Genomic DNA, 15,575 nt, shown 5'->3' with positions numbered 1-15,575 from the left:
TTAGAATTGTCTTTCACTTATAAATTTTATTTGGTATGAAATTTTAAAACACACACTTCTCAAATAAAATAGGTACATTTCATATGTAAATCTAAAGATTTGTGGGTGAGTTTTTTTATCAGCAAATATATATATATATATATATATATATATATATATATATATATATATATATATAATATGGAGCACTTTGAGTTAGGGATGTCAAAAAAATTCGTAATTACTGGTATCCGTAAATAAAATCCACAACGGGTAGGAAATGAATATTGGAAATGGATATCCGCGGATAACGGGTACGAGTATTTTTTATACCCGCATGCTAATGGGCGGGTATGGGTATCATAATATTCGTACCCGTGGATGCCCGTACTCGTTATACTCTAATTTAAATTAAAAAATATATTAAAACACTAACACATTGATTTTGAATGGATTATTTTGTATCAATTGATTTTAAAAAATTTCTATTTATTTGTAAATTTTTTTATTAAATATTAGATTTTTCTTTTGTAAATACTTGTGGGGTAACCATAAATATCCTTGGAGATTTAAAAAATATGCGGGTACCCGCATAATAGATACCCACACGAATATGGGTACGGTACGAAGCGGATATCTATCCAATGGGTAGGGTACGGAAGAGTTACTCAAATCTCTCATCAATGGCCCCACTAGTCTTTAATAGTGAAAATTATCATAATTGGGAAGTTCGAATAATCCTACTACCTGGATGCTTTAGATAAATGGATAGCACTAAAGAAGAATATGAACTTTCTATATTGCCCGACAATCCCACAATGAGTCAAAAAAAAAATCACAAAGATAGAAGAACCAGAAAAGCTAAGGACGATCACCCTTTTTGTTGTAGTATCCACCTACAATTTTCAATTGAAACGTGTTTTTAAAGTCTGCCAAAGTCATTCAGGAATATCTAACAAAAAAGTATGATGAAGATGATTGGATTAAAGGCATCCAAGTGTTGAATCTTTTGACAATACCATTTACTTTACTTGGGAATGGTAGTAGGTAATCCATGGAAATTTCAGTTTTGGCAAGGAATAGTAGTCAAAGTAAATTATGGATTATTGAAATGGAAAGGGAAACACATATCTTTTATGGAGAAAGTAACTATGGTAAAATCTATGATGACTTCTTTACCTCTGTTTTACTTGCCTTTTCATAAATTGCCAATAAATCTATTGAAGAAAATTTAGAATATCCAAAGAAATTTTTTGTGGAGGTGAGAGTGAGGGTCGGAAGATCTCATGGATGAAGTGAGAAAAGATATATATAAATCAAAGGTGATGAAGGTCGGAATTTCCAACAAAGTAGGCGTGAAATACTCAAGGTTATTTAATATGGCTTTCCTTATAAAATGGGAATGGAGAATTTCCAACAAAAAACTAGAGAAAATTAAATTATTTGACATAAAGATGGCAACAATTAGTATGGCAACAATTTTTATATGGATCTTTTGGCTTTGAAAGCTTTTTAGGCTCCGATGCTTGTGGATTAGAGTCAAATCCTATGGGTTAGACCAAATTGACAATTCTATTATATATATATATATATATATATATATATATATATATATATATATATATATATATTTACTTTATCCAAGAAAAATGAGATGTATAATATTTTAATGTACCCAAGTAAAATGTTTAGAAAATAAAAAGAACTTGAGTATAAAATTATCAAGTATTTTAATTTGTTAAAATTATTCAAATCTTTAGTCCAAACACATGGGAAATTTGGTTGGGTGATGAGTGGAGATTGAATTTGGAAGTTGACAAGAAAGTGGTTTGAGTGAAAAAAAATCCCTAGGTATCACTATTGATGCAAAAGGTACGTATAATAGTATGGAAAGATGCATGGCAGTATGTGTACAAAGCAAGGTGAATGGTGAAAAACATAACATAACATGTTCTAGAAAATTAAGGCTTTACCCTCACGATGTTCCAAGGCTGAACAGCGACACAAGTTGCACTAAAGGGGATTGGTACATGATCTAATATTAACTCAAGTAAAATTAGAATTAACATTGACATAAAGTTTAATAAATATTAAAAATAAATTACACTGATATCATTTATATCAATACATAATTTAATTATATGCTTTTATTGTAATTTTGGAAAGTCGATTTAGCCAGTTTTATTTAGGTAAATCATATATCCATCAAGCTAATTACGAACATTGATAAAATAACTTGAGAAAACTAGATCTTACAATTTTATTCCTGCTTTAGTATCAAATAATAGTAGTTAAGATTATATGATTACGGCTTAATGCATCAGCTTTGAAATAATACTTTCTTATAGGAAAATAATAGTTTTACTCTTTCCAACAACAAAAGAAATACTCATTTAATAACTCGCTTTAATAATATATACTAATATTTTATATAAAAAATAAAATTTATTAATATTTTGAGTTGTCAAATTATTATTCTTTTTAAGTATTAAAATATTACTATTTTTTAATAACCATTTAAGTTATATATAAAAATATTTTATTCATAAATGGTAGATTACACGTGAATTAATACTAATTACGTCAAAATGAACTGTTGATTGATTACACTATAACTACCTTATATTTAGACTGTTAAGAATTTATGGTAAGTTAAAATTTTCATATTAGATATAAATGAATAATATATATGTAAAAAAATCATATTATCTTAAAACTTTAAATTGAATATGATATTTTGGTTTCCTATTTAAATTTGTTTGTCGCTCCGAATATGACTTTTAAAAGAAGAACATGTAATAACCATGTATAAATCGGTGTATTATATATTAATATCATCTTTATAGCATTGTATCTCTGCAATCATAATTCAGCAAGGACTATATTCCCCTCATACTTCATTTAAACTTTGGCTATGATTAAGAAATAACAGCCATTAAACTATGAGCAACCATCACTTTGGCCTATGCATTGGTTTCAAATTTTCAATGTGTTGTTTCCTTTCATATATTCTCTTTCCTACAATTACAAAAGGCATATTTATAATTATTGTCCTGCAGCAAAAATCTTTTGTCCTTGTATTAACCATTCTACACTCTCTAGGAATATCTTGAATGTAAGAGCATAATTTGATGAGCATTTATGTTCAACATTTCTTATATAAATAACAAGGTTTTTTTTTTTCCTTTTTGGACAGAAAGGGGACTGGATTTCACAACTGTTAAAAAATGATAACTCCTGAATCACTGTTGCAATTAATTGCATATTTTAAGTCAAACTTCGTTTAGTTAAAAAATAAAATACAAAGATAAAGTCCTTAACATTCTCTGACTTCTCTGTTTTAGTTTATTTAAAATTTTACTCGGTTTGAAATATAAAAATATCTAAATGATGGTGTCAACATTTAAGAAATTCATTGTGGGGGTCAAGTACCTCTTCTCTCTTGACATGAAAGATTCACCTTAGTCACTGATGCGCTATGTGCCACCACGAAATTTGTAGGTTGAGAACTATATTAAACAAAAGTTATTTGACATATGCTTTTGATTAATTAAATGTTCTTATTTACCACCAAATTTTTATTTAAATAGGTTCATTGTGTTAACGTGTTCATCATATTGTTATGTAGAATACAGGCTGCAAAAAACTTGATTGCCTACTTCAAAATTTAATTACAACAAATGAACACGTTGACCTGAGAAAAGGGTGAAAAAGCCGGAAATGATGTGAAAAGTAGAATTAAAATTTATTTGTAATAATTTAGTTATAAATCTAAGTTAACTTGTTTAGAGAGGGAGATGGAGAAAGGTTATATGCTTGACTTTGATGAATGTATGTACATTTTACTTATATATGGATTGAAATAATCTAATTGTCCTATTCTCTCTCTATATATTTTTTATTGATAAGAAAAACACATTGATTTTTTATATATAGATTATATTGTTCTTATAATGATTTTTAAATGAAAATTAAAAAAAAATGTCTTGCAAATCTCAATTCAAAATTACAGTTAAAAAGCTTATAAACAACCTGAAGTTATAATTTCTTGGCATGAAATCATGTCTTAGACATTATTTTTCTTTTTAAATGTTGTTACTCTTTAATTATTTGATTTTGGGTATACATTGTTCGAAAAATGTTTTCACAAAAATAATAACCGGGTGTTAGAATAAAAACAGTCAAGAAAAAATTAGTTTTTATTGAAATTTGTCGAGTGATTTTTTAGACTCTCTCTCTGGATCTTCAATGGTAAGAAGTGTGATGTTAATCCAAACTTGTTGATAAAAGCAAAGGATAAGTTCATATACAAATACTCTCTGAGTCTCATAAATTGATAAATATTGTTACATCTTTAATTAGACATTGCTTAAAAAATTGTTTCCACTAAAATAATAATTAGGTGTTAGAATAAAAGTAATCAAGGAAAATTATCGAAATTTGCTGAGTGATTTTCTAGACAGAATGAGAGATCCTCAATGGATAAAAGAGTGGTGTTAATCCAAAACTTGTTGATAGAAGGATAAGTTTATTAGCAAAGACTCTTCAACGCTCAAATTAATAAGAATGAACAAATAATATGATAATAGTAAATAATAATCAGTAAAGGTATTGATTGATTACACCCTATAATAGAATAATGTAAATATAAATCCTTTTAAGTCCATGGATATAAAGGATATATTAACAAGTTCTATTAATATCCCTCGTAATAATAATTGAGATATTATTATTTAAATGACAATTAATAACAAATAACAACATATATTCCCAATATTTCAAGGGGTTGTTATCATTATAACATGCCCTCTATTGGACCTACCTTTAGGCCAGGTACATACATAAGTCCCACAAGCTCAGAAGCTAAAAGAAAATTGCAAGTGGACCGTGTTGTTTTAAATGAAGGAGCTTTTCGCTAAGAACTAAGCTTTCGTATCATTCCAGTCGTTTGGTCTTTGTCATCCATTTTTGAATTTTGAACAACTAGGTTATCCACCCCTTAACTCATGTAGCTTAGGTGCAAGCTTTTTCTTTTCAATTTACAATCTACAATGATCGTTTTTTCTCATTTTACCTTGCCACTTATCTCTTTCATTGATGGTTGATCCCTCGAGCCTTCATAGTTTGCTGGCAATTGCACTGTTCGATCTTCCCCTTCCTGGCCACACCTTTGATCTCTTTGTTCTTCCATTTCGCTCAGATACAAAGCAATGGTTTTCGAACCCATCATTGAATGAGTTGCTTTCAGATGAGAAAATGGAACCAAATGCATAATGACAAGATACATGTGTTTGATTGTTCGCCTCTTCCTCCAAAACAATATGATACACCTAACCATTTATTTTCATATATGTTTTCATCAAGATTTTACATCCAATTGGTGGCTTCACTCTTAGCCTTGCATACTCCAAGCGTTCATAAGTTGTTGTTCCTACGTTAATAGATACCAAGATATTGATTGGAGCAACTACTTTAGCTAAGTAGTGTTCTGACCATAACCTGAAAGGTAAACCCCTACATCTAACCTATGCTAACTTGTTTTGTATTATTTGAGACGATGACCATGGTTTAATTGACTCAATATTTTTCTCCCACCACTCCTTGTCTTCATCGATCAACTTCCCTACCTCTACTCCTCCACTCTCTTGAATCAGCAGTGCATTCTCCCCTATATATTTGAGACTATCCTAGCCCATTCCCTCTTTTTCAATTTCCTCAATAATCAAACGTAACTTCATGTAGCTGCTAACTCGTCCAATATAGCTTCCTTCCAACCATATGATGTCTGCTTCTTCTACCTCAAAGGTAATACCTTTTTAGTGTTGTCCTTGCGAGAAGTTATCTTCAGAATTTTTTGTTACTTGCGTATATGTACGCTGGTTCCTTTTCTCCTTCCACACAGACACTATTATATATGCTTTGATGGCCTGTAATTTGGCTCTTTTGTTGAATATGATTGTGCCTTACATTCTTCCCAAATCTTGGCAGATTCACATGCAACTTAGTAGACCCGGTGAGGATATAATTTAGTTGTCGTTGGAGAGTTTGGGTATCTTAGACATCAGCAAAATGCACAAATCCATACCTATGACCCCATTTTTCCAATCTTCTAGATATGAAGACTTTTGAATGCATGGAATTAGTCCTCCAAAACAAACGGACTTAACTTTTAGACGTGTCTAACGGTCATGTAGATTGGACTGACATTGCAAAACACGTGGTGGCCTGATTGATACGTGTAATTTCAAAAAAAAAAATGTTTTTTTATTTTTTTGTATGTATATATATTCTTTTGACTCTGGATGAATTTAGAAAAAAGTATTCAGTCACCAATTTGGTCACTAATAGTCACTTTGATTTTCGATCACTAAAATCAGTCCCTATTTTTCATTTTTCTAGTAATGTAACCACTAAAAAAAATATTATTTACACTACAAGAAAATGTCTTATTAGTAACCAATTTTAGTGACCAAAAGTTGTTAGTTACTATATTGATTAATTTAGATACCAATTTACAAAGTAAAAAATTATTGGTTACTAAAATAGTTGCTATTATGAATAAAAAATTATAATTGGTCACTAAATTGGTTTTTAAAATTAACTACCATGGTTTTGGCTACCAAAGAAAATTGGTTACTAAAAATTAGCTACCTAGATTTTGGCTACCAAAATGACTTAGTTACTAAATTAGTCTCTAATTAATTAGTGACCAATTTAGTGACCAATTATAATTTTTTATTTATAATAGTGACTATTTTAGTAACCAATAATTTTTAATTTTGTAAATTTGTATCTAAATTAATTATTATAGTGACTAACAACTTTTGGTTACTAAAATTGGTTACTAAAGAGACATTTTTTTGTAGTGTTACTGGATGTTTATTTTTTTAATCTACGGGGTTTTCACCTTCCGCAAATTCATTTGTGGAGGTTTTCTAAACCTCCTTAGTTAGAGTCGCCATAAGTTATTTGCAGAGGTTTTGGATGACCCCTGATATCCAAATTAAATTGCGGAGATTTTTTTGTGAAGGTTTTTAACATCTTTTGGTGACTATTATTTCTTGGAGGCTTGAAAGCTCCTTTATTTAAAACTATTTTATTGCACATTAAACCTCTATTTTTCCACTTTTTTTGTGGGGGTTAGTACCATCTTCAATTTGTTGATTATATTGTTGATGTCTTAACCTTCCTCATTTGTATTATTTATTTTTTGGATTTACTATTTTATTTTGATTACGTTATTTCTAATCTCTAAATGTAATTATTTATTAGTGATTAGAAACTCATGTACATGACAATGGATGAATCTAAATCGAGAAAATAGAGATAAGGAGATGAACGATGGAGCTTGACGAGGATTTGCAAATTTGGGAGAAACGTGTGGGCAATGTAAAACCTTTGGAGGGAAAGGCTGAAAAAAAATTAAAGGGGAACAAAAAGTGTAGAATAATTTTCAAAGGTTATAGACCTCTTCAAAATACAATTTAAACCCCATTATTCTAAGCATTTAGACAATCTAACACAACCATCTTAAATAATGTTATTTTGTTGAAGGTTTTTATAACCTTCACAAATAATTTCTTTTGTAATGTCGTGTAGATTATATATTCACTTAGTAAATTTAGTGAATTATAAAAATTATTTATATATTCACCAAGTATTGATTAAGTGAATATATATTCATTTAGTGAATTTAAAAAATTATTTATATATTCACTAAATGTAGATTTAATTATTTGTGCATTATATATTTACTAAGTGAATTTTAGTGAATTTATCACAATATTTGTAATACATTAATTACATATAATAAGATATTAATTTATAATAAGTTTTATCTTTTTAAAATTTAGAAAATACTTAATATTTCAATAAATACTTGATTTAACTAACCTATAATAATTTTAGAAAATTCGTAAAATTTCAAACCTGACTTAAAATATTTTCTTAAAAAATAAATTATTTTCATCTCAATATTAAGTTATATAAGTGTTATCATTTAACACTTACATATAGCATAATAATCAATTAATTAATTCAAACAACTATTCCTCCTAAGTATGTTTTTAGTTACATGTGAAATTGAAATTCATCTCTCTCCCTCAAAGTTCATATAAAATTCGTCCTTCTACTTTAGTAATGCATGTAATACGTCCTTCAGAACTAAAAGAAAATAATATATAAAAAAAGAAAAATAAAAAAACTAGTCTCAATTTGGTGCTGATTTTTTTAAAAGTAATTTAATTTAGTCCGTACCGTTAGTTTTTCACAAAACAATGTTAAAATTAGGGCCACATGTCAATTTGTGATTTTTTTTTTAATTTAACACGCTTTGTAAAAATGATTACCTTAAGCCAAAACAATTTTGTCCCTTGACCATGGGTGTTAATATTTTATAAACAAAACGATTACAAATCGTCTATTTTTCAAATAATAAGATAATATTTCAATTACAAATACAAAGATAATAATAAAATATCAAATCTCTCCTACACAATAGTATTTGCTAATAAAATCAAAACTAGTTACAATATAGACTTAAATCCAATTCCTGAGTTCATAAACTTTAAATCAACATTTGGATGTGTAAGGCCCAGTTTTCTGCCCTAATATTTTAAGGGTTGCCTTAAAAAAAAAACTGTTGGGCCTAAAGGCTGGCCCAAAGGATAAAGCTCACTCCTAAGTCTGTCCTAACTCACACTTTCTACTCACTTTCAGAGAACCTTGAATTGCAGCCGTCAACCCCTCTGCTAGGGTTTGTTTCCTCACCGTTGTCAAGTTCGCTCGAGCTCTTTCCTACTCAACGTAAGTAACCCTTCGTCTCGTACCATCCCTCCCTGGTTATGTTTTCGTATTTTCCCAGTTAGGGTTCTGTAGAGAGCTCATCTTATGTTTTGTTCCACTGTTTTTCCAGTTCCCTAAATTGTTCCGAAGCTGTTGTGCTCACTCTTGTGGTATCGAGGTCCCCTGCTAAACCCTTTCCAAGTAAAGGAAGCTAGAACCCTCCTGTTTGTTGGTGTGATTATGGTTGTTTTGCGTTTGTTTCATGATTGGTTGAGTTGTATGCTGCTGTCGATGTATGGGCTGGTTAGCATTTTGTTTAGGTATGAAATATGAATGTGGCAGGGAGAAACAATAGCGAGGTTCGACACACTCGCCCAAGCGAGCCTGTCTCGCCTAGGCGAGACTTGTAGGAACAGATCAGAGCTGCACTCGAGCTCTCGCTCCGGTGGAAGCCCTTGTTTTGAGCGAGACACTATCTCGCTCAAGCGAGAGACTCTCGCCTAAGCGAGGACGCGTGAGAGCTCTGGGCCTAATGCTCCTGTTTTAGCCCAGGCGAGGAACCTCACCTTTGGGCAAGGGGTTGTCTCGCTCAGGCGAGGAGGGCTCGCCTAAACGAGCCATGCGAAAGCCTCCCCATGCCCCGGTCGTGATCTCGCCTGAGCGAGGGTCCACCGCCTAAGCGAGGGCACTCCTCTCGCTTGAGCGAGGACTCCTAGCTTGAAGTTGTGTTGTTTCCTTCACTTGGCTAAATGAAATGTTTGATTTATGATGTACCCTATATAATGTATGAGACCTGCGAAATGAAATGCATGAGATAAGTTGTGGTTATAAATTTGATTGATATGATTTCATGATCTCGGCATGTGAAACAAATGAGATGGTTGGTGTTAAAGTGGCATGGTATTAGCATGAGATGAAATTCCACAACTATGGTTTCAGAGTAATGAAAGGGTATGGAACCACTGGGAAAGAAATGAAAGAGGTGAATTATAAAGAGCTGGTATGCGATGTATATGTATATGTGTGATAAACCTTTCTTGATTGATCTGGTATGCTTGGTTCGTGTTAGTGCATAATTCCTTGGAAATCTCTAGGTGGGATTTCAGGGTCGTGCTTCAGTGGTCGGGACGTAATTCCATGGCCCCTGTTAGTGGGTGTCCATGGTGGTGCCCCATCTATATAACTAGGTAAGGATTCAAGGTAAGGATTGCATCCTGACACTCTAAGGAGTCAGTTAGTCTCACTTAGAGCGGACTGACTCTTACGGTGAGAGTAGCAGGAGGTCTGAAACTCATTAAGGGATAACCTTGTGTGTTAGGGAATTGATTCATTATAACACTTGTAACACATAGCTCGGGGGTGAGCAGAGGTATCCACCACAAGTGCAAGCATCCACTGAATCCGACCAGGTTATATGTATCCGGATGAGTCGAGTCGAGTCTTAGTGTATTGATTGGAAGGTCATAACATGCTTGGATGATATATGTATATTGGACTATGAAGGCATATATGATTGCATGATAAAATATGTTTGGCTCTAGCTTACCCTTTGCTTGTTTGATTGTCTTGTATGTGATTTTTCTCTTTTGCGATGATCATCAATTTATTGATGTGAGCAGAGGCGAGAGGTTCTTGCGGTCAAAGGGGAATGGTGACTTCGCTGCGTAGCCTGCCTGAGCTGGATCCTGTTTTGTGGATTTTCTTTTAGGGCCACGGCCCATGTAGTATCTCTGCCCTTTAAATTCCAAATTTGATTACTGTAGAATATTTGTACCTGGTTCAGGTTGACTCCGTTACGCGTTTTGGATATTTGTATGGAGTTACTTTTAAACTCCATGACTGTGCTACGATATTATTCTATTGTAACGCTTCCTTTACTTATGTTATTAATTAAATGAGGTGTTACGGGATGTTTCATTTATCTTCAGAGTATTAGTTGTCACAAATGACTAAAACGGTACAAGAGAAAACGTCGATACAAGAGAAAAGGATGGGATAACTTTGGGCACAACATGAATGTCATACTTTAGAGCATGTGGGCTATGTTAGCTACCTTGTTTTTATGTCAATATACATGCACTCAATTTAGGACTACATAGTTTCAATCAGACTACTAGGAATAAAAGCATAAAAGTACAAGTACTTGTTTAAATTCAAGGGTTGTTAGAAATGAAGTATATATTACGACGAATTTAGCAAAAATTCATGAAGTATATATTACAACGAATTTATCAAAAACTCATGAGAACAAAGAAAAACAAAAATACAAAAAATATTAAAATAAAGGGTTGGAAATGTGTTAACTAAATAATAGTAAGTCAATTCATCTGCTTAAACCTCTCAAGAGATATGTGAATGACAACCTGGTAATGTAATTGTTCAATAAAAGTGGATCATTTAAGGTGACACCAACCTTTCTATTTCGAGATGTGTGACAACATAAATGACACGTGTATATAATGGAGTTGTCTATCATAATATCAATCATTCACTGCATGTGTTATTTATATCATCATATTAAAATTCTTTAAACCATGATATCAATGACAATTTAATGAAAAGATTATGTATAATTTTTTAATAAAATTGAAATTACAATGAGAAAAAAATAAAAAATTAAAGGATCATATTAAATAATTCTAAAAAGATATTGAAAAAAGAAAAACTACTAAACATACTTTATTCCATTTCATTCTTGATGAAGGAAAAGAAATTACTGACAGTAAATAGTAATTCCAGTGTTAATTAAGTTAACAGTGACTTTATCATTTTTTTTATCAGCAAACAGTGACTTTATCATGATCTTCGCTTTCGTATGCATATAAAAATAAAAGATTATAAGTGTTTCATTTAATTGAAATGAATATTCATTCATTTTAGATTTGGAAAGTCCATTCGGTGCTGTCCAGTTTCTTCAAAGATAATAAATACCCATACGTAGTTGTTCCTAAATCACAGATACCAATGTCACATATACCCATACGTAGAATGACTACGTATAAATAAATATATAAGACGCTATTGCAATCTTTACAATAGAGATTTTGAGATTTCTTTTTCTTAATTTCTATTCCAAAAATAAATGTTCTTCTTATAAAAGAATTTCACAAGATAAAGAGATTAAAACTAGGGTGTAGTTGATAACGTTCAGTAAAGTTCGAATATACCCATTCTCCAATAAAAAAACTTCTGATGATTGAATTTTCGCATTTTCTTAAACACTGTCTAATTTAACCTTATTAAATCCTATATTTTCAAAAGAAATTAATCAAAAAAATTTGTAATCATTAAACATCTTTTTATTTTCTACTTTTTAATATATGTTAAAGATATATTGTATAAAATTAAACTATCCATTTTAAATTTATTTGAATCATTAGATTATACGTGTTTGAGTCGACAATGCCTTCAATGAAAATTAAGAAGAAATAAATTTCTTTGGCAAAAGATAATGTTTTAAATTCAATTCCACTGAATTAAATGTAACATTAGTTGACTAGGTAGAAAATTTGATTCGGTGCCGTCTAGCATATTGAAGTGTCACTCAGAGGAGAATAGTGCAGGAACAGTTAGCAGAGTGAGTTATGCCCATACCATATCCCAAGTCCCTCGAGATATTCAACATTCAATTCTCACAACCACCACCTACCCAAACCTCCATACAGAAACCCCTATATAAACACCACAGCCCCAAACCCTAAAACTCACTAATTACTCATCATCATCACAATCATTTCAACTTCCCTTGAAAAAATGGCCAGTGTTAAGTTTGCATGCGTGGTAGTGATGTTGATGGTGGTGGTGGGTGCACACAGTGCGGAGGGAATGACGTGTGGGCAAGTTCAGGGTAACCTGGCACAGTGCATAGGGTTCCTTCAAAATGGTGGGATTGTTCCGCCAGCATGCTGCAACGGGGTGAAGAATATCCTTAACGGTGCCAGAACCACCGCCGATCGCCGTGGCATTTGTAGCTGCCTGAAGTCTGCTGCTGGGGCCGTTCGTGGTCTCAATCCCGCTAATGCTCAGGCTCTCCCTGGGAAGTGTGGGGTCAACATACCCTGGAAGATCAGCAGCTCCACCAACTGTAACACGTATGTATATATACTATTTTGAGCTCTTGAATGACTTGGTTCGAAAAAAGAGTAATAACTGACATTGTTCGATAAAAAAAATACTCTTTAGAATCAAAACCTAGATAGCTTAAGGTTCATTCCAGTTTTGTTGGCCAATTATATAAATGATACAAGAAAGTATTGATGGTGATTTGTGTTTTGTTTTGCAGCATCAATTGAAAGGGAGAAAGATTTGGATGATAATGGCTAAGAGAAGCCATGCGTATACTACATCTTAGTAAAGAGAATAAAAGGAGGATAGATTCTCCAAAGCTTCTTGTTTTGTGTTCTTTATCCCAGTGTGAAGTTTATACACTTCCTATGGTTTTTATGTGAAGCTTTATAAATTGAATAAAGAAAGTTTGATGTTGGAAAAAACTCAGTACTTGGTCTTTTTTTTTCGTTTACATGTTTATCTTGAGATTTATCAACAGTTCATCTGCATGGTGAGGTGAGGTTGATCTATTGTGTTACAAGGTATATTAATTAATGGTATAATGGTGCAATCGTGTTCATTTCAAGCAAATGTATATTGCGACCTAGAGTAAAAGATTGATAAGTAAAACGTTCTTCTTTAAGAAGAGACTTTTTTTTTTTTATTAATCGATACTTTAAATTGAAGAAAAAATAATGAAATTATTTCAAAAACTCTTGTTTCTAAAATTGAGACTTGAACTTTCTTATTATTGGATAGACGTCAACTTTCTTATTAATACAAGAAATTAATATTTTTTTAATAGAAGCTCATAGACAAACAGTTAGTGGAGATTAAATTAAACTAGCAAATTATTAATTAACATGTTTTAATACGTTATTTTAAGATTATGATTAATTGATATTTTTAAGTAGTTTTTATAAATTTAATTTTTTATTTAATAAATCTTATTTTATAATTTTAACAGATTTTAATCAACACTGGAAGATATGCTATTTACACTAGCTATTTGCATCTTGCAACACCTATAAAAGACCATTTTTCTAGAGACCAAAACGAACGAAAGCAAAGTGTTGTTGGGTCGCTTCAGATGGAAAGGCCCATGAGAAAACCTGAGAAATGTGTGTTACGCGAAGAGGAATAATCCTTTTTCTTCCCACACCCTCATATATTTTAAAATAATTATTTTACCCCTAAAAAAAGTGACTTTTGAATTACCTGTTCTCAAAGTTTTTCAAAAGAAATCTTCCAGAACAGAATTTTTCTCAACATAATTTCCAGAACAGAGTTTTTAGAATAGGATTTCAAGAACAAGTTTTAAAAGGAGCTCTAGAATAAAATTTTATAAAAACATTTTGTTTTGAATTTTGAATTCAATTTTTCAGAACATGATTTCTGGAATAAATTTTGCAGAATATACAAAAGACATTCCGGAATAGGCATTTTGGAGCAAGATTTTTAAAATAACATGATTTTAGATATTACGAATTTTAATATCTTAATTTGAAGTTTATTAATTATTTGTTATTACATAAATTATTAAAAAATAAAAATAAAAAGTAGAGAACAACACCAAATTTATGATAAAAATTACTTATTATGAACATGGATGCAAAATATTAAACTATTTATATTATTATTTATCAATTAAAGCCAAATTAATTAATGTATCAATAATAATTTCTTTCACAAAAAATATGAGAAATTTTGAATTTCATATTTCTTTCATAAAAAATATGAGAAATTTTGAATTTCATATGCTTACAAAAATGTAAACACCATGAAATCATTCATTGATCCAAAAATTCATAATGTAAGAATCACTTTTTAACCAAAGTCTTTGAAAGTTCTCCCTTAAAGGATACTCCAATACATGAATGCTTCTATAAATTTGACATAGCATACTAATATTTATCTTTGATAAAGCTGAAAAACTACCAACACATTAACTCAAGCTTTCTCTAAAATATTAGTACATGAAGTCAAACCAATACAAATTGATAAGATACCTTTTAGAAGAGTGGTGCATTGGTGCAAGAAAGAGGGTATTTTAGTCTATTTGCTTTCAACAAAGGGGTATATAAACACATTGACGAGTTACGTCGGTTCATTGTGTAACACCCCAGATGGATTGAGCTAGTATTATTTCTTATATAAGACTTGTCAAGAAATTCTCTTAGGTTATTCTCAACCCACAATTACTTGTACTTTATTAATTATTAATTGTATGAATTTCCTGGGTCTTACATTCCCCCCAACTCAAAAGAATTTTCGTCCTCGAAAATTTCACTTACCAGGAAATAAATATGGATATGATTCCTTCATGAGATCCTCCATTTCCCATGTTGCTTCCTGTGTTGCCTCATCCCAAAGAACCTTTATCGTCCGGATCTCCTTCCCTATCAGCTTCTTGACCCGAGAGTCCACTATCCTTACCGGTCTCACGTCTAGCGTCAGATCACCCATGATCTGGAACTGGCTGCTGTAGTTTTTGCTCTTAAGACTTGGAGACATTACTTATATGGCTCCCAATTCTGAGTCTTTAGTGATCATAAGAGTTTAAGGTATTTATTTGATCAGAAAGAACTTAACATGAGACAAAGGAGGTGGATGGAGTACCTTAAAGATTACGATTTCGAGCTCCTCTATCATCCAGGCAAGGCTAATGTGGTAGCCGATGCCTTGAGCAGGAAGCGGGTACATATGTCTTCGTTGATGGTGAAAGAATTGGAACTGATAGAGAAATTGCGTGATATGAATTTGTG

General features: G+C 31.5%; 1 protein-coding gene across 1 annotated transcript; it reads left to right on the top strand.

Moving 5' to 3' along the window:
• Window positions 1-12,456: 12,456 nt before the first annotated feature.
• LOC114165082 (non-specific lipid-transfer protein 1) lies at window positions 12,457-13,257 on the top strand. The gene is made up of 2 exons (XM_028049735.2): window positions 12,457-12,854; window positions 13,046-13,257. The coding sequence occupies exons 1-2, from the start codon at window positions 12,517-12,519 to the stop codon at window positions 13,053-13,055; spliced, it is 348 nt and encodes a 115-aa protein (XP_027905536.2). The 5' UTR covers window positions 12,457-12,516; the 3' UTR covers window positions 13,056-13,257.
• Window positions 13,258-15,575: the final 2,318 nt, after the last annotated feature.

The sequence above is a fragment of the Vigna unguiculata genome, chromosome 10 (genome assembly GCF_037176805.1).
Source record: "Vigna unguiculata cultivar grain cowpea cultivar isolate G323 ecotype 2 chromosome 10, ASM3717680v1, whole genome shotgun sequence".
NCBI lineage: Eukaryota > Viridiplantae > Streptophyta > Magnoliopsida > Fabales > Fabaceae > Vigna > Vigna unguiculata.
This window is presented reverse-complemented; position numbering and strand designations above follow the sequence as displayed.